Raw genomic sequence first — 19,932 nt, 5'->3', positions numbered from 1 at the left:
TCTTCTCTGCCTGAAACACAAGGAGCAGAAGGAGTTCAGCTGGGACCAGGTGAGTTTCTGGCAGCTGTGTTAACAAATCTGGTATTAGGTCAAGTGGAAAACAGATTTAGTACTAAGGATAACAATTTGAGATACACAGAAATATTAAGATTTAATTGTTTTTAATCACAAACATAAATTATTGATTAATGCACACTATTTATACCTAACACAACGTCAAATTAGATCTGTTAGCAAGTATACTTATGTAACCTATGATTCCCTCATACTGATGCAAACTGGCAACTTGTGAACTTTGTTGTTCATTCGTAAATTATTACTTGTGCAAAGCTGACTAGGGTTGCACACTTTAGTTAAGCCTGTTTCTGCCACTTTCAGGAAAAACTGTTGTAAATCTTCCTCTCATCAGATTGCTGCAATAAAAACCAGGAGGGCTGTGGGGTCAGCACAGAGGTGCTCTTTGATTTTCTCCTCATGTTTTCGAAAGAAATCAAACCAATTTTCTTAGGTTTCAATAGTTAAAGGCATCTCAACACAGTACAAGAAGACTGTTTTTGATCCAGGTTTCAAGGGGTTAATGGGACAATGTATAACACAATATATACATATAAAAAAAATTAGAAAAAGTTATGTTGTGTGCTAAATATAAGTGCAAGAGTAGAAAACGTAAGAATTAAATAAGAGAGAATGGCACAGTTTCAATCCAACCGTACCTCTTCCTCTAATTAATGGCTTCATTAATGCTGCTTCTGAGTCTCCTGGTCAAAGAAAATTTTGCTTTGTCTTTATCCAGAAGTTTAATGCATCAGGAAGTCTCTCAAATGGACTATAGTTGTACATATTGAAAAATTAATCTTAATAAGTTCTTCATAGCTGTATTTCTGGTCCAGATGCCTTGTAGTCCTTTTCCAGTATGCAAGTGGTTAAATAGTCCATTTAAAGGTAGGTGTCCAAACCTTTAAAAGCTTAGCTAAAATGAGAAAACAGGCCAAAACTAAAGGAGGATTTTCTAGGTGGTAACCGAAATGTTCTTAACGTCATTGGTTTATTACTAATTTGTATGCCATTAGTAAATATTAAATAACCATTAATAAAGTCGCCAGTGACAGCCTTTAAAGGTTGCCTAAGTAGTACCACTTTATCATAACTCAAATATATAGATAACTAGATAACATAACTAGAAATCAAGAGCATCCACTAAAAGGTGTCGACACAGATAATGAGACATTTTGGCCTACAACTCCTGTGTTTCCTGTTACCTGTTGTGCATAAGCTGGCTCAGCTGAGAGATGTTTTGCTTTATTCCTCACTTGCCAGCGCTGTATGTGTAGCACAGCATAGGATGCACAGGAAGTAGAGACAGCTGTAGACACAGGGACTTCTTGACGCTACTTAAACACACACATCTGACCTCCATCCTCCAGATCCTGGCCTATGGCGACATGAACCATGAGTGGGTTGGTAACGAATGGCTGCCCAGCCTGGGTCTGCCCCAGTACCGTTCCTACTTCATGGAGTCACTGGTGGACGCCCGCATGCTTGATCACCTCACCAAGAAGGAACTGAGAGGCCAGCTGAAGATGGTGGACAGTTTCCACAGGTCTGAAAGAAAGATTTGTGTGTTACTTGTGAAGTCTATACACAGTATCTCTCTGCTTCTTTGCACCATCTTCTCGGGTACATACGCCTGCTAGCTAATGTCTCCTCCTTACTTACAGAGTGAGCCTTCACTACGGTATCATGTGCTTGAAGCGCTTGAACTATGACAGGAAGGAGCTGGAAAGGAGAAGGGATGAGAGTCAACACCAGAACCAAGGTGAGGCCTGTGCTCTTAAAGGTGTTATTTATGTCTGACAACATTATGTGGCGGATTCCTACAGCAAAAAAAAGTAAGATCCTTTTTGTTAAAGTAGAAACAGCCCTGAAATTGCCATCCCCATTTTACCAGCCTCCATTTAAATGAACACAAATTTTAGCCTGCACGAGTCGGTGTATTTTAACATCTAACTGGGTGAACTGAGGATGTATTTCAACCAAACCAGTGATTGTTGGAACAGGAAAGATGAACACGTTCTCATCCCAAGTCGTCACATATTACTGCTTTACAGTGGACTTCCGCGTCTGCATATTACGCTCTACGTATCCTTCTGTGTCAGCTGTTGATTATTCTGGGTTGCCGCCAATGTGATGTCAACAAGTGCACATTAAGGGGTGATGCTGCACATTGTCATGTTTAGACAACACAAGCACATGGCAACCAACACCAGGGCGTCAAGAAACGCACATGCTGGCATGCATGGTTAGGATTTTACAACAACAAAGGCACGGATGGATACGTTTAAGCAAAAGAGCACATGGATAGTTGTAGAAAAAAACCCTTACATTCAGACTGATTCCCGCAGGAAAGTCCGTGGTTTGTTGGATCCTCTCATCCACCTTTCATCCACCAGGCATTTTCATTGTCTTTATTTTATGTTATGTTGTGCAGCATTTCAACCTAAGACCATCCTGGGGCGTATAATGCAGACGCGACAGGTTCTGTTTGGCCGCATTCTCAATTGACGTTGACTGTCCGCATATCATGCTGAGGTGGCAGGTGCTGTACAGCTGTCTGCCAGCGTATAATAACACTGTGAACGGTTCTGTCCAGTCATGTTCTTAGCTGTCGACGTCCAGCGGCCTATCGTGTAGATCATGTATCATAAAGGTGGCTTTTTCTAACACTGAGAGCACTGCAAAAGCAGCTGTGTTTTACAACTTTGGAATTAGAACAACTGGAAAGACAAAGCAAGGTTTCTGTTTCTGTCGACTTTCAATTAAGTGTTTTAGATGATCATATTACTGTTTATTTAAATACATTGCAATGCTTGGGGCTGTTTCTGGTTGAACAAAAAGGATCTTACTTTTTAACAAAAAGGTCATTGTCTTTAGGGTTCTTTTTCCTTAATGATGTCAGACACTCAACAACAATCTGAGCCTGTCAGTGGTAAAAAACAAGCACTATTACTGAACATAAATTGACAGTGTAAAAATTTCCTGAAACTGTACATTGCTGCGTATTTGGCAGTTGCCATCTGGAGTGGTCTCTCAGTACTAGACACATTTCAAAAATAGTTGTCACTATTAGTCACATCAGAAAACTTCAGAAAATTGGGTTAACTTAAAAAAACACAGAACTTTTAAGGCCAAATCTTCCACTCAGACAAGATATCAGAGCATTTGCACGAGGTCTATGGTAAACTAGCATCAGGGATGCAGCCTTTGTCAATCACGCCAAAAAGCGATGGAACACTACCAATAGATATCAGAGAAGACAGCTCACTAAATATATAGTTTTTAAGCTAAAATTGCATGGTTACATTAGCCTTTAACAAGCTCTAACTTTTTAAAACTCGTCTTTTTACACATCAGATTGCTGCAGTTCTTTTTAAAATGTTGGATCATACTTGATTCCATGTTTATGTGGTTATATCTTATGTTTTCATGATTTTAAACTCTTAATTGATTGTTTTAAACTTTTTAAATTTCTTTTTATGCTGAATTGCCTTGTTGGCTTGTTTTTATAGTAAAACACTTTGTGCTGCATTTCTTGTATGGAAGTTGCTATATAAATAAAAGTTATTATTATCATAGTAGTAACTGCCTCTCTGTCTTTCTCCACAGATGTTATGGTGTGGTCCAATGAGCGAGTGATGTGTTGGGTGCAGTCTATCGGTCTTAAAGAGTTTGCTGACAACCTACTCGAGAGCGGGGTCCACGGGGCCCTCCTGGCACTAGATGACACTTTTGACTACACTGACTTGGCCCTCCTCCTCCAGATACCCAATCAGAACACACAGGTGCCCCACAATAACCACCTAGTCAACTTGTAAACACAGTGTGCTTATCTTACAGATATTCTCATTGCCACACCTCCTGTTTGCCTAATACCAAGATAATTCTGATCTTCATCTCTTAAATTATCTTAATTATGATCTTAACACTCTGTTTGTCTATCTTTTGCAGGCGAGGCAGGTCCTAGAAAAGGAGTACAATGCTCTCATCTCCATGGGAACGGAGAGGAGGCCAGATGAGGTGCGACAAAGCAGACTGGCAGTAGAAAATCAATCATGATAATCACTCCTGTCAGGAGGCAGGAGTGTGTTGATTGTAACCACCCAGGCTGACACTATTTTACTTAACAATAGGGCCTTTGATCCAAACTTTTCAATTTTTGCCCTTTGTTAAATATGTGTCATGACAGGATAATTTTCTTTCAGTGGTAAAATGGCAGACTGAAATACCTCTCCTCCTTATAAACAGAAGCTTTATGGCATCAGTGCATGGACCACTGCTGGCAAATTGTTGGCATGCCAAAGTGGTTCAGCTGTGTTTACACCACAGCTAATTGCTTAGTTACAGCTTGTAGGGCTAAAAACTGTGTAATTGTGGTATATTGTCACAACAAAAACTGCTTTGTCAAATACCACTTTGTTAAGCCCCACTAATGCATAATGAATAAGACCCTGAAATAGATATCTTCCACTGTGAACGCTGTTATTTTTAATCACTGGTGTTATTTTTAATCACTGGTGTTATTTCGTTGTCTCTACAGGACGGCACGAAAACATTTACACGGTCACCATCATGGAGGAAGATGTTCCGAGAGAAGGACCTCCGCGGCGTGACCTCCGACTCCTCAGAAACATTACCTGCCAACTTCCGTGCCTCCGCCATCTCGACCCCCTCCGTCACCCTGAGAAAAGTCCAGAGTGAAGGTGAGGAGATGCGTGTGTTTGGGCATGAAAGCAGCACTGCTGTGGTCGGGCTTTTACAATTTGCTTACTGTTAATGTTTAACTGGTCATACTATAACTAACAAACTAAATCAAACATACTAAATCAAACATACTTTTAAATGTGTTAGGCAGGGACACAGAAGAAAGCACATTAGTGTTACATAAGCTTGATTTTATTTGTTTATTTACACTTTACACAAATAATAAATAGTGACAAAGGTGATCATTGTATTATAGAGATTTAGCCACCGTTGAATTATTTATTTAAAGACCGAGCTTAAAGGAATACTTCACCCCAAATGATCATTTGTGTATCAGTTATTCACCCTGTGTTAGTTTGAATTTGGGAACAAAACTTTGTTTCTAATGCCTCCAAGGTGAAGATAGAATCCAAAAATGTTCAAAGTTCTTGATGGATTTAAGTCATAGGTGTCCATGTTTAACAGCAGCAAAATATATCAAATCATCTGTTTAAAAATTCTCGAACACAGCTTGCGCAATATAATCCAACTCATTCATCCAGTTGTATGCTCAGTACTTCTCCAAACACTGATTTTTTGCTAAAAGCTTACTATTTAAACAGAGCCACCACTTTTACATGTACTACTCAAATTTTCTCCATTTTTGCAGTCTTGATTCACGTTCAGTGGGGATTCTGAAGTAATGAAGTGTTATTTGTTAACCTAAAAACATGCTTTTTTTATTATTATTATTATTAAGTATAATATGGCCTTTCAGTAGAAAATACCAACACTATTTCCCACAATAGTTAGAGGTAAAGAAGCTTTTTGGATTCATCACATATTATTCAATCCAAACCACATTTCAAAGATTTTGATCCAAAAATGTTAGTGTTAGTTTTGCATGACCAAATTTAAGCTATTGCACTGATTTAAGTCTGTCTGTCCATGACTGAGTATTAGAGCATAAAGGAGGAGAATAAGAAGGGAGTAGTTTTTTTTTATTATTTTGCATTACAGAAATTAAGTAGAAATGTCAAAAATAAAATCCATCGTTCAATAATAGTGCCAGGCAAAAAAGAAACATAAATCGGAGGAAAACAATATTTATTCGAATAAAGTCAAAATGAAATGACAAGAATTAAGTTGAAATACACATTTGAGAATAGTAAAAGCATAGTATAAGTCAAAATATGAAGGAAACACATTCACATAAAATTATTCTTATTCTCAACATTTTTACATTTATTCTCAGAATGGGGAAAAAAATCTTCCTCTCAGGTGTTTCCGTCTGCCTGGCAGTAAAAACCCCTCTTTAGTTTGTCTCACAGTTTCAGAGATAATTTTGTTTACTGATTACCTCCTCCTCTCTGTCAGTAGGTCCGAGAGGAGAGTCGGGGTCCGTGAGAACATATTCCTGCTAAAAGATAAGCACACCAGGTGAGAAAAAGCACCCTCACTGACGATTGTTTTTGTCACTAAAAATAGCTTGTGTGAACAACAAAGATCTCATCTCAGCTGGAGCTCTCACAGATCTTGTTTTTTTTTTTTTTCTTTTTTTGTTGTTGTTGGTTTTTTTCTATTTCGTAGAGACCCACCTCCATCCTAACCTAAGGGAAGAAAAAAAACACATTTTTGAAGAAAAAAAACAAAAAACCTAAGGATCAAAATCAAAAATGGGACACTAGAAGATGACCAACAACATTCGAGCGAAATATCTCGATGAATCAAAGACACTGAGTGAATGATTTCTGAAAAGAGGACTAAAATGAGTGAATGTGTGTTTATTCATCTGTTCTCTCTCTCTCTTTCTCTTTCTCTCTCTTTCTCTCTCTCTCTCTCTCACCCCATCTTGATCATAGTTGTGGCATGATGCTGTTTGATTCTGTAGAAAGTGGCCTGTAGAAAGTGACCATCGCCTATCGTGAATACATCCTCTGTTTTTTGAGTGTGAGGTGGCAAATATTGACACAATGAATTTATAGTTTTTAAAATTGGTAACTGCATTCCTGTCCAGATCAAGAGAAGGATACCCCGTCACACATCCTTTCAGGTGATCTTACTATGATTTAGACTGATAATAGAACATACTCTGGCTAGAGACATCACAACACAGTAGCGTTTGGAGAGAGGGAGGTTGAAAGGGGGAATATGAGCGTAACTAAGAGGGAAGTGAAATGTATGTTCTTAAGCCATAACAGACATGAGATGCACAAATGTGAATAGGACGGACAATGAGACAATTAGCAAAGTGCTTTATGACAAAATCCTGTTCAAAGTGTGGGAAAAAAGAGTTAAGCATTTGTGTTAATATGCATGCCAAAATCAACCATTTTAGAGTGAACGTCATGATATCAATCATCTACTGATGTGAAAGCTTGGGTCAGGACTTTGTAAAATGTGTGTATTTTATTTTTATCATTTTTTATGATAACTGCTATTGTATGTATGTATGTACAGTATGTATGTGTGTGTATTAAACTGTACGTTCATTTCATACTTAGTTTTAAGACTGACTGTAATTTCATTTTAGGTTGAAAAAGGAAATATGTTTTAAATTATGGACATTTAAGATATGCTACTTGTATGTGTACATTTTGAGAAAAAAATTGTGTTATGATTTAAATTAATATTATTGGAGAGTAGTGATGATAATTGAATATAATATGATAATAATGATAATGATTGTAAAAGCTGTAATTAAAAAAACCTACCTGTAAAAGGCTGCTGAAGGAGTTATTTACAATCTCCCCGCTCACACTGACATAAGATCACAAGTAGGTGGCAGTGACAGGCAAGGAGCTATGGGTCATTAAGAATATGAACTTATCGAACTGCAGATGTTTGATTTATCCTTAAAGGAATATTTCACCCACAATTGATCATTTGTATATCAATTACTCACCCTGTGCAATGAATTCTTTGTTTTTCTTGCAGGCCTCCATGATGAACGAAGAATCCAAAAACAGAAAATTTGAGTAAAAGTCATAGGAGACCAGGTTTAACAAACAAAACATCTTGTAAAACCTCTAACACAGCGTGTGCGGTATAATCCAAGTCTCTATTTTATGATCAGTGCTTCCAGAACACATTTTTTATTTTCTGTAGAGCCCCAAGCAAAGAAAGTCATTGAGGCCGTGACGGCGGCGCTGATGGTCATACTCAACATTTTATGTCTGACAGTTACAGGTTTCGCGCTAACTTGCCCTAACTAATGGTATCCAGCTGCCATACAGAAGGGGTCCCACTTATGTTGTCTTTTTTGGGGCAGTGGCAGTGCACTGTAAAGTGACTTTATGGGAGGCATAAGGGTTTATAGTTTCCATTGCAGAATGTGTTATTAATAGTGGCTATCAGGGACCCCTCTTTCTCAAATTTTCGCTTTTTGTTTCCCTCCAGTTTTTTACACAAGTTCGACGTAACATAGGTTGAGTAATTGATATACAAAGGCTATTTCACTGGTGAAGTATTTGTTTAAACCAGGGAAACTCAACTTGCTTTACTTTTGGGGGCCACTTTTGCAAAATGACAGGAGGAATGGGGCCAGTTGCAGCAGCCCTGTACATGTTTATAGTATTTTAGGACTTTTCTATGATTTTTGGACATTTCAAGAATTTTAGAATGTTTCTAGGATTTTTAGGACATGGGGGGCTTAGCTAGGACCTAAGTCAAGGGGTGTGGGGGATCCTCCACTGGCCTTTCTTTTTTAATAAATAAGCTTTATTTTGATGCTTTTCTGTGCACTCTGACACCTTATGTGCACTAAAAGTACAAAAACGATATCCAGTGTGAATCACTTTATTGTCTCAGAAAATGGTCTGAGGGCCACCCGACACCCTAACAGGTGCCAGATTTGGAGTTAAAAATACAAGGAAACTATGCCTCTACAAGGCTCAAGTTTACGTTTGCATTTATTTCACTCATAAAGGAATTGTGCTTGAATGTTAAAATTGAAATATACATAAAAAGGAAATGATTTTTGTCTCCTTAGATAGTCACAGCTCTTTATCATTTATGCATTTTGGCAAAGAAATGGACGCAGCCATATTTATGTAAGTACATCACCTACTACATGTTTTGGCTCAGATAAGGGTGATCACCACAGGCGTGGAGATGAGCCAAAACAGGAAGAGGAAACCTCAGTGCCTTTTAGACATGCAGGATATAAATAGTACAGGCGTTTGTGTACTGAACAGGGAATGATCATTGTTTTTGTATTTATTCTCGTATGCATCCTTAATGTAAGGAGTCATACTGCAAGTATGAAATGAAATTTGGTCCAACAGTCCCTTCAACTTAAAATAGTCTGTCTTGAATTAAGATAAGACATTAACACGTTCAGCTCATTGCTGAAGCTTCCTGTGAGAAGGTGCAGATGCATGAATGCCTCAACTATGAACAGGGTAGCACCATCTTGTGGCAAAGTTCTGTCTTTAAAACTGCATCTAATCTCAAGGTACAAGGTAATTTTATTGTCATTGTTCTTATACGTAGTTTAAATTTTAAGGTGGTCCTAAATCCTGCTACATCTTTTGGCGTCAAACGAGGAGTTGAATAGTCTCTGCCTGGGGAAAGAAGCTGCTCTGTAGTCTGGTGGTTCGGCAGTGAAAACTTTTTTTTTTCCAGATGGCAGCAGTGGAACAGACTGTTGCTGGGGTGGACGCTGTCTTTTAGTATCCTTTAGAGTCTGAGCAGACATCTCACTTCACTGAGGACGCTGATTTAATCACCCGCTGTAGAGCCTTCCTGTCCTTGGCCGCACACAAACCATTTCAGTTTGTGATGTTTCCAGTCAGTATGTTTTCTGTTGCTCCTCTGTAAAAGTTAACCAGGATCTTGCTCTGGAATTTAGCCTTCCTAAGTTCCTGTAGGAAGTAGAACCTTTTCTGTGCTTTTTTAACCTCGCTGGTGATGTGTGATGACCAAGACAGGTTCTCAATGAGAATAATTCCAAGGAACCTATAGCTGTTCTCCTGCTCCACCTCAGCTTGACTGATGTAGACAGGGGGTGTGTCTTTGCTGGTGTGTGTCTTTCTAAAATCAACAATCAGCTCTTTGGTTTTATTGATATTGAGCAGTAGGTTGTTCTCTGTGCACCACTCTACCAGTGGTAGTTTCTACCCAGTATGAGCTCTCATCGTTTTGTAATACAACCAATGATGGTGGTGTCGTCCGCATGCTTCACAATAGAGTTCTCCTGATGTCTGGGAGTGCAGTCATGGGTGTACAGTGTGAACAGGAGGGGGCTCAGCACGCAGCCATGGGGGGCTCCGGTGTTAAGCACTAATAAAGAGGAGGTGAGAATTTTAGGAGAGATTGTGTTGAATGCCGAGCTGAAGTCAACAAACAGTGTCCTGATGTAGCTCTTTTTATTCTCCAGGTGAGTGAAGAGCAGTAGATATGGTGTCCTCTGTGGATCTGTTGGTTCTGAAAGTATACTTGTGAGGGTCCAGGCTGGCAGGGATGTTGTCTTTGATGTGCTGGAGAACCAGTTTCTTAAAGCACTAAATCAGGATGGGGGTAAGAGCCACATGGCAGTAGTCTTTAAGACAAGACACAGCAGACGTTTTGGGTACAGGAACGATGATGGCTGTCTTGGGGCCGGTGGACTTGTTTATATTCACTCTCAGCGAAGTTTCCTCACATCTGCTGGTCACTGAAAGTGATCGGGCCTCTGGAGGCAGAGTCGTCTTCACTGCTGAGTCCTTATTGAGGAGGTCAAAGCGAGCGTAAAATGTGTTCAGCTCGTACGGCAGCATGGCCTCACATATGATGGGGGCGCTCCTGCTTTTGTAGCCTGTGACATTTTCAATCACCTGCCATATATCTTTAGTGCGGTTGCTGTTGAGGTCTCTCTCCAGTCTCTGCTGGTGTTGCCTCTTAGCCTGGAATTTATTTGTTTTACAAGCAAAAAAAAAAATTTGTTCAATGAAAGTACAGCTACACTGAAGGGTGACCAAGAGGCATGCATGATGTGAACACAACATAAACATGAAGAAATGCTTTTCAGTCTTTTATGACTGCCTTTCTATTTTACGCCCAACATGTATCCATTATCAAACACAGACACAGAGTTCCTTTTTAATTTAATTGTCACAGATGCTACAAAATAATGACATCACAATACTCTATCCAATGTCTTAGCAGTTTGGAAGCTTAATGAAAATATTTAAAATTAAAGCAGACTTTGGTACTTTGACAAAACTTCAATATCTTGATATAACTTTCAGACTCTGTTATGAGGGACAAGTGAAGAACTATATCAATAAACATACCCCTAAAGTAGCATTACAGTGAAATGGAAGAAATTGGTGACTTTGTAATTCTTGAAGAGTATGTAAAGTTTCATGGGGATGCACCTTGTTTCCTAACTCGTGAGTTTACTGACGCACAGCCCTGCTGGTGACTGCACAGCTGCAGTCACATAAACACTTGTCTTCTGCTTGTAAATCAGTTTCACCCACTGTTTCCCCCATTCTCTCCGTCAAACATACCCACAAAATAAGATAAACACCATGGAACCCAGTCGCTTTAACTTGTAATGTTTGTTATTCAGAGGATGACGCAGAGAGACGTGTTTGTGTGACATCCTCTTGCTGTTATGAAATTTGTGTATTTTTTAAATGGAGGTCTGAATGGGAAACACCCTGATGTAATGTGAAGTAGTCTGTTTTCAGCACACATGACAAAGCATAATTATTGATATTTGCCAGTGTAAACCCATATCAAGACATAATAAGGTGTCTTATTGTTGTAAAACACTTGAAATTAAACTAAAAAGGAGAGTAAAAAATAGAGGAATAATACAAAGGTATAAAAACAAATAAGCCAATAAAAACATTTTCATGTTACATTTTCTCTGTTAATTGACGCCTAAATTTATAACATAACATTCATAACATTGAAACATACGTGTGCCAGTTGGCAATTTTCCCACCTGACTCTCTAGTACAAGTCCAAACACCCAACTTTACCAGCAGCTCTTACAGTAAATGAGAGGAAGAAGCCCAAACATAGTGTTTAAACACAGGTCTTCCTCACAGTTTCATTATGTACAAATGTCTGACTCACATCTTCAGGAAGTTGGACCTCCCTCTCCAAACCTCTTTATAAGGGCGCAGAACTTGCTCCTGTTTAGAATTGAATCAACAAAGAACTTGCTTTTACAGAGCCATTTATTTTCTTACTATTTTATAAGCTATTTTAATTGTTTTTAACCTATTTATTTTATTTATTTCTAATTTATCTCCTTAAACATTTTTTTCCAAATGTTTGTGTTTCCACACACCTCTTTCTCTTACCTGTCTTCTTTACTTTTAATCATCCCACTCCCTTTCTCTCTGTCATTTTATCTCACTGACTCCAACCCAATATTATCCTTTGATAATAATCAAGCCAGAGAGGTGCACCTCTACACAGGTATTTACAATCCTTTCAATTTTAATAATTTTGTAAAATATTTCCTAGGAATATTGATGAGACATTGCTCCTCGCTAACACTCGTTGATGCTGATTTCTTCCTCATGTTGCAGAAAATCACAGAAGAGGGGTGTATTTGCAGATGACGTTGGATGGAATAGTTTCAGGGTGTGATGCTCAGACTGCTTACAGTAAGTATTTTGATAATCTGAAAGAGACCGTGTGGGCCCAATATAGGAATTTCAGAAACATCCATGGTAGATAATTCAAGGTCCAAAGAAAATATGGAAACAGGAAGACAGATCTATTTATGTTTCTGTGTTTCCAGGTGTACTGGAGCTAAAATCAGTTAAACCAGGCCATATAGCCATCAAGGGACGGTCATCATCTCTATTTCTCTGCATGGACAGTGGAGGCCGTTTGAGGGGGCAGGTACAGAAAGCAAAGAAAACTTTATCTTCCTATGGTCTCTATCCTCCCTGTTATTTACCGACAGTTTGCTGTCTCTTTCAGGGCCAATACTCAGATACCGACTGCACCTTCAGAGAACTGCTTCTGGCAGATGGATACACCCGTTTTCTTTCCTCGCACCATGGGTTTCCTGTGTCTCTAGCAACAAGACATTCCCCAGATCGACACACAGTCCCCTTCACTCGATTCTTGCCACTTAGGAATACTCTGACAGTGGAGAGAGTGTCTGAACAGCCACCACACAATCCGAGGTATTTCAACATGGACTCTGATGATCTTCTCGGAATGGGTGTGAATAATATGGTCAGTCCTCATTTCTCAGTGGACAAGTAAAGAAAAATATTTAAACAGATGTATAACTGTAAATGGAACTCATAAAAATCTCTTTTTTTTTATTCTCAAGGGACTAAATTTAGTTGTGAAATGAGCTTTCAGTTCTCAGTGTGTTTCAGTGACAGCTAATGGTTATTTAAACATTAAGATTATATAAATTTCACGTTTGTTAGTCTGAGTGTGTCCTGCAGGGACACAGCAATTTAATGAAACGCTTGAGAAAACGAGATCAGTTTAAAAAATGAGGAAGGTCTTCTGACCAATGATCACAGCTCTTATTGTGGAGGAAAGAGGAAGTGAGCTGAATATTGTGAGAGCTGGGGCGTCCTCTGGTGGACAAATAAGAGACTATGGAAAGGAGGCCAATTTCTCTGAACCACTTGATTGGTTTAACCCTTTTAAACCTAAGCGAATTGTTTTTTGTTGTTGTTCTGTTTTTGTTTTCAAAAATATTGGAAGAATGTAATGAGCAGCAAAAGAAGAGATGACCCCAAAGTACAAAAAATTACCTGAAAATTCCCCAAAAAACAAATGGACACGAAAAGCAAAATAAACAAAGAATCGTGAGAAAGTAAAACAAAGAAACAAAAAATACAAAGCAAAAAGAAGCTGAAAGAGGCTTAAAAATAATTCTGTAAAATAATCTTAAATACATAATTCTGAAAATGTTTCACTGGATATGTTTCCTTTGCTTTTAAAAAAAATAGTCTCCTTCATATCTTTTTTATTGCTTTCTCTTGTTTTCGATGCCGTAATGCTGTCTTCTTTGGCACTCGTGGTTTCAGTAAAATTAATTATTGAATTGTGGATAATCTTACCAAGCCAACGATGTGCATAGCATGTCCATACTGACAAAACTTTAGATGTATATATATATTGTATGCATTATCTAAGCAGCTAACTAACAGTAACTCCAGCAGGTAGCCAAAAATCCAGCTTTTTACATCCAAAGAACCTCTAAAAAATGAACTGCATGGCAACCAGACAAGGTACAGGCCTTTGTTTGTCACACCCGTACTGTAAAAGGGACTGGGGGTTTAAAAGGGTCAGGAGTACATCTGAAGTTTTACGGTAGTATGTTGGTTAAAAAAGTAAATAAGACAAAATATAAAAGTATAGTATTTTGACAGCATACTGTACTATGGAGGTTTTTTTCATCATTTAGACTACATGCTATACTACAACATTTTTTCAACATTTCAAGACACATCTTACTGTGATGTTTCTTTTTATTTTTTTCCTGTACTACGACTTTTTTTTCTTCATTTTGGACAACATACTATACTATGACGTATTTTCCAACGACATGCTATACTTAGACGTGTTTTTCATCATTACAGACAACATACTACACTATGATGTGCTTTTTATCATTCTGGACGACATGTCATACTATGATGTTTTTTTTCATCATTTTGGATGACATACTGTACTATGACTTTTTTTCTCCATCATTTTGGATGACATACTATACTATGACAGTTTTTTTTTTCATCATTTTGGACGACACAGTTAACTGCATTTTATTAATTATTTCACAAGACATACTATAATGTGTTTTTCATCATTTTGGATGACATGACACGCTATACTATGACATACTGAAATATACTATTACTGTATTTTATCTGTTTGGATGACATAGTATTGTATACTATAACTTTTTTAAATCATTTTGACAAACTATACTATGATGTTTTTTCATCACTTGGGACAGCTGATGATACAATGACTTTGCTTCATCATCATGTGTTTTCGGACGATACACTATACTATGATGCATTTTTCATCATTTCGGATAACATACTATACTATGACATTTTGGGGTTACATCAGACGACATACTATAATATGACGGTTGTGCCATTTTGCTCCATTTTTGACGTCATAATATACCACTGTCTCAAATGGGGGTACGCATACCCCCGTGGGCTACGTAGAGGCACTCCAGGGGGTGCATGAGATTTTTAGAAAAGTTTTTTTTTTAAAAGGTAAATAGCAGCTGTGCATGACTCCTAAAAAATAATTACATTATAAAAAATTCAGTTAAAATATAAATATAAGTTAAAAAAAATGAATTTTATGCTCAATATTCAATTTCAGTTAAATAATGCTTGTTAAAAAATCCTATGCATTGAGAATTGTATGATGGCAAAACAAATTATTTGCCATGATTTTAGTCATGGATTCTTAACATTTGAAATGTTTAGAAATGACTTTTTGCAAATGTTTGAAATTTTAAAATGTTCGTAGTTACAATATTTAATGAAATGAGTCTTCTTTTTTTTCTACCAAAAATGTTTCCCACGTGTCCGGGGGTACTTGGTTGAAAAAAAAATATTTCAAAGTGGGTGGATTACATGAAAAAAATTGAGAACCACTGTGTTATACTATGTGGTTTTCAGCTGTTTTTTGGACGCGTCATATTTTAGCCAATTTTTTTGCCATACTATAGTAGGCTGTTTTTTTTTTTTGTTTTTTTTCTCGACATGCTATGTTATGATGTTTTTGGACATTTTTTCGACATGCCATATTATAATATTTTTGGATGTTTTTTAAACATTCTATACTATGACATGTCTCTACATCCCATTTCAGTTAGTTTTAAGCAGTTTTTTTACATGTCATATTTTGATGTTTTCACCATACTAGAGTATTCACTTTCTGTCATTTTTTTTCAACATGCTATATTTATATGTTTGGGAACATTTTTTCAAGATTCTATACTATGATGTGTCTCACCATGCTGTTATGGCATTTTTGGTTGTTTTTCAATGTTAAGGTATTTTTGGCCGTTTTTGCAACATTCAATGGTATGGCATGCTTTTTTATGTCATTTTCAGCTTTTTTTTTTGGCCATGTTGTATTTTCACATTTTTCGCCATACTAATTTTTTTTTTTTTTTTTTTTTTTTACAAAATGCTTTATCATGGTGTTTTGCCATTTTTGCAACAGTCTGTTCTATGCATGCTTTTTTAGACGGTTTTTCAGCAATTTTGGGGATATGTGATATTTTGAAATTTTTTGCCACTATAGTGTGGCATTTTCGGTCATTTTTTTCAACAGAATATATCATGGTGCTTTTCTCCATTTTTGCAACATTCTACACTATGGTGTGTGTCAACAAACGTTTTTAGGTTGTTTTCAGCTGTTTTGGGGAAATGTCATGCTTGGAAATTTTTTTCCTTTTGGATGTTTTTTCAACATTGTATACCATAGCATGCCTCTATATGATACATTAAGTTGTTTTCAGCTGTTTGTAGACATGTCAAATTTTGACATTTTCACCATACTACAGCTTTGCTTTTTTGGTCATTTTTCCGACATGCTAATTTATGGGATTTGGGGACTTTTTTGGATGTTTTTTCAACACTGAAGACTAAAACTTGCCTCTACATACTATACTAAGTGGTTTTCAGCTTATTTTTTGGACATGTCAAATTTTGACACTTTAGCCTTTTTGGTCATTTGTTTCAACATGCTACTTTATTTGTTTGGGGGCCGTTTTTGGATATTTTTTCAACACTATATACTATGACATGCCTCTACATGCTATACTAAGTGGTTTTCAGCTGTATTTTGGAGGGGTCAAATTTTGACATTTTTGCCATACTATAGCCTTGCTTTTTTGGTCATTTTTTCAACATGCTATTTTATGGGTTTTGGGGCCATTTTGAGATGTTTTTTCAACACTGTATACGATAATATGCCTCTACGTGCTATACTAAGTGGTTTTCAGCTATTTTTCGGAGGGGTCAATTTTGACATTTTCGCCATACTATAGCCTTGCTTTTTTGGTCACTTTTTCGACATGCTATTTTCGCGGTTGTGGGGCCGTTTTGAGATGTTCTTTCAACACTGTATACTATACCACGCCTCTATGTGCTATACTAAGTGGTTTTCAGCTGTTTTTTGGAGGGGTCAAATTTTGACATTTTTGCCATACTATAGCCTTGCTTTTTTGGTCATTTTTTCAACATGCTATTTTATGGGTTTTTGGGCCATTTTGAGATGTTTTTTCAACACTGTATACTATAACACGCCTCTACGTGCTATACTAAGTGGTTTTCAGCTGTTTTTTGGAGGGGTCAAATTTTGACATTTTTGCCATACTATAGCCTTGCTTTTTTGGTCATTTTTTCAACATGCTATTTTATGGGTTTTTGGGCCATTTTGAGATGTTTTTTCAACACTGTATACTATAACACGCCTCTACGTGCTATACTAAGTGGTTTTCAGCTGTTTTTTGGAGGGGTCAAATTTTGACATTTTTGCCATACTATAGCCTTGCTTTTTTGGTCATTTTTTCAACATGCTATTTTATGGGTTTTTGGGCCATTTTGAGATGTTTTTTCAACACTGTATACTATAACACGCCTCTACGTGCTATACTAAGTGGTTTTCAGCTGTTTTTTGGAGGGGTCAAATTTTGACATTTTTGCCATACTATAGCCTTGCTTTTTTGGTCATTTTTTCAACATGCTATTTTATGGGTTTTTGGGCCATTTTGAGATGTTTTTTCAACACTGTATACTATAACACGCCTCTACGTGCTATACTAAGTGGTTTTCAGCTGTTTTTTGGAGGGGTCAAATTTTGACATTTTTGCCATACTATAGCCTTGCTTTTTTGGTCATTTTTTCAACATGCTATTTTATGGGTTTTTGGGCCATTTTGAGATGTTTTTTCAACACTGTATACTATAACACGCCTCTACGTGCTATACTAAGTGGTTTTCAGCTGTTTTTTGGAGGGGTCAAATTTTGACATTTTTGCCATACTATAGCCTTGCTTTTTTGGTCATTTTTTCAACATGCTATTTTATGGGTTTTTGGGCCATTTTGAGATGTTTTTTCAACACTGTATACTATAACACGCCTCTACGTGCTATACTAAGTGGTTTTCAGCTGTTTTTTGGAGGGGTCAAATTTTGACATTTTTGCCATACTATAGCCTTGCTTTTTTGGTCATTTTTTCAACATGCTATTTTATGGGTTTTTGGGCCATTTTGAGATGTTTTTTCAACACTGTATACTATAACACGCCTCTACGTGCTATACTAAGTGGTTTTCAGCTGTTTTTTGGAGGGGTCAAATTTTGACATTTTTGCCATACTATAGCCTTGCTTTTTTGGTCATTTTTTCAACATGCTATTTTATGGGTTTTTGGGCCATTTTGAGATGTTTTTTCAACACTGTATACTATAACACGCCTCTACGTGCTATACTAAGTGGTTTTCAGCTGTTTTTTGGAGGGGTCAAATTTTGACATTTTTGCCATACTATAGCCTTGCTTTTTTGGTCATTTTTTCAACATGCTATTTTATGGGTTTTTGGGCCATTTTGAGATGTTTTTTCAACACTGTATACTATAACACGCCTCTACGTGCTATACTAAGTGGTTTTCAGCTGTTTTTTGGAGGGGTCAAATTTTGACATTTTTGCCATACTATAGCCTTGCTTTTTTGGTCATTTTTTCAACATGCTATTTTATGGGTTTTTGGGCCATTTTGAGATGTTTTTTCAACACTGTATACTATAACACGCCTCTACGTGCTATACTAAGTGGTTTTCAGCTGTTTTTTGGAGGGGTCAAATTTTGACATTTTTGCCATACTATAGCCTTGCTTTTTTGGTCATTTTTTCAACATGCTATTTTATGGGTTTTTGGGCCATTTTGAGATGTTTTTTCAACACTGTATACTATAACACGCCTCTACGTGCTATACTAAGTGGTTTTCAGCTGTTTTTTGGAGGGGTCAAATTTTGACATTTTTGCCATACTATAGCCTTGCTTTTTTGGTCATTTTTTCAACATGCTATTTTATGGGTTTTTGGGCCATTTTGAGATGTTTTTTCAACACTGTATACTATAACACGCCTCTACGTGCTATACTAAGTGGTTTTCAGCTGTTTTTTGGAGGGGTCAAATTTTGACATTTTTGCCATACTATAGCCTTGCTTTTTTGGTCATTTTTTCAACATGCTATTTTATGGGTTTTTGGGCCATTTTGAGATGTTTTTTCAACACTGTATACTATAACACGCCTCTACGTGCTATACTAAGTGGTTTTCAGCTGTTTTTTGGAGGGGTCAAATTTTGACATTTTTGCCATACTATAGCCTTGCTTTTTTGGTCATTTTTTCAACATGCTATTTTATGGGTTTTTGGGCCATTTTGAGATGTTTTTTCAACACTGTATACTATAACACGCCTCTACGTGCTATACTAAGTGGTTTTCAGCTGTTTTTTGGAGGGGTCAAATTTTGACATTTTTGCCATACTATAGCCTTGCTTTTTTGGTCATTTTTTCAACATGCTATTTTATGGGTTTTTGGGCCATTTTGAGATGTTTTTTCAACACTGTATACTATAACACGCCTCTACGTGCTATACTAAGTGGTTTTCAGCTGTTTTTTGGAGGGGTCAAATTTTGACATTTTTGCCATACTATAGCCTTGCTTTTTTGGTCATTTTTTCAACATGCTATTTTATGGGTTTTTGGGCCATTTTGAGATGTTTTTTCAACACTGTATACTATAACACGCCTCTACGTGCTATACTAAGTGGTTTTCAGCTGTTTTTTGGAGGGGTCAAATTTTGACATTTTTGCCATACTATAGCCTTGCTTTTTTGGTCATTTTTTCAACATGCTATTTTATGGGTTTTTGGGCCATTTTGAGATGTTTTTTCAACACTGTATACTATAACACGCCTCTACGTGCTATACTAAGTGGTTTTCAGCTGTTTTTTGGAGGGGTCAAATTTTGACATTTTTGCCATACTATAGCCTTGCTTTTTTGGTCATTTTTTCAACATGCTATTTTATGGGTTTTTGGGCCATTTTGAGATGTTTTTTCAACACTGTATACTATAACACGCCTCTACGTGCTATACTAAGTGGTTTTCAGCTGTTTTTTGGAGGGGTCAAATTTTGACATTTTTGCCATACTATAGCCTTGCTTTTTTGGT

General features: G+C 37.1%; 2 protein-coding genes across 4 annotated transcripts in view; both read left to right on the top strand.

Annotated features, from left to right (window-relative positions):
• LOC121958814 (liprin-alpha-3-like) overlaps window positions 1-7,248 on the top strand; it is a 37,748-nt gene extending 30,500 nt beyond the window's left edge. For 2 of the 3 annotated variants that reach the window (XM_042507950.1, XM_042507948.1), the window contains 8 exons: window positions 23-49; window positions 1,425-1,600; window positions 1,719-1,816; window positions 3,664-3,839; window positions 4,006-4,074; window positions 4,595-4,757; window positions 6,115-6,177; window positions 6,328-7,248. In XM_042507950.1, coding sequence (XP_042363884.1) covers window positions 23-49; window positions 1,425-1,600; window positions 1,719-1,816; window positions 3,664-3,839; window positions 4,006-4,074; window positions 4,595-4,757; window positions 6,115-6,161 — 756 coding nt within the window. In that variant the 3' untranslated portion in view covers window positions 6,162-6,177; window positions 6,328-7,248. The remainder of the gene's footprint in view (window positions 1-22; window positions 50-1,424; window positions 1,601-1,718; window positions 1,817-3,663; window positions 3,840-4,005; window positions 4,075-4,594; window positions 4,758-6,114; window positions 6,178-6,327) is intronic. The other variant, XM_042507949.1, reaches the window with a different exon arrangement.
• Window positions 7,249-12,005: 4,757 nt separating this feature from the next.
• LOC121958480 (fibroblast growth factor 21-like) lies at window positions 12,006-12,960 on the top strand. Its single transcript, XM_042507425.1, has 4 exons — window positions 12,006-12,156; window positions 12,270-12,347; window positions 12,485-12,588; window positions 12,670-12,960. The coding sequence occupies exons 1-4, from the start codon at window positions 12,006-12,008 to the stop codon at window positions 12,958-12,960; spliced, it is 624 nt and encodes a 207-aa protein (XP_042363359.1).
• Window positions 12,961-19,932: the final 6,972 nt, after the last annotated feature.

Source organism: Plectropomus leopardus, chromosome 19, assembly GCF_008729295.1.
Source record: "Plectropomus leopardus isolate mb chromosome 19, YSFRI_Pleo_2.0, whole genome shotgun sequence".
Taxonomy (NCBI): Eukaryota; Metazoa; Chordata; class Actinopteri; order Perciformes; family Serranidae; genus Plectropomus; species Plectropomus leopardus.
Note: the sequence above shows the minus strand (reverse complement) of the source record. Positions and strands in the feature narration are given on the sequence as shown.

Excerpts from the sequence above, each read along its gene's own strand:
- LOC121958480 (XM_042507425.1), top strand. The coding sequence starts at position 12,006 with ATGTTTGTGTTTCCACACACCTCTTTCTCTTACCTGTCTTCTTTACTT. Across the intron at positions 12,348-12,484 it reads TGATGCTCAGACTGCTTACA|GTGTACTGGAGCTAAAATCA; the intron begins GTAAGTATTTTG and ends CTGTGTTTCCAG. Across the intron at positions 12,589-12,669 it reads GAGGCCGTTTGAGGGGGCAG|GGCCAATACTCAGATACCGA; the intron begins GTACAGAAAGCA and ends TGTCTCTTTCAG.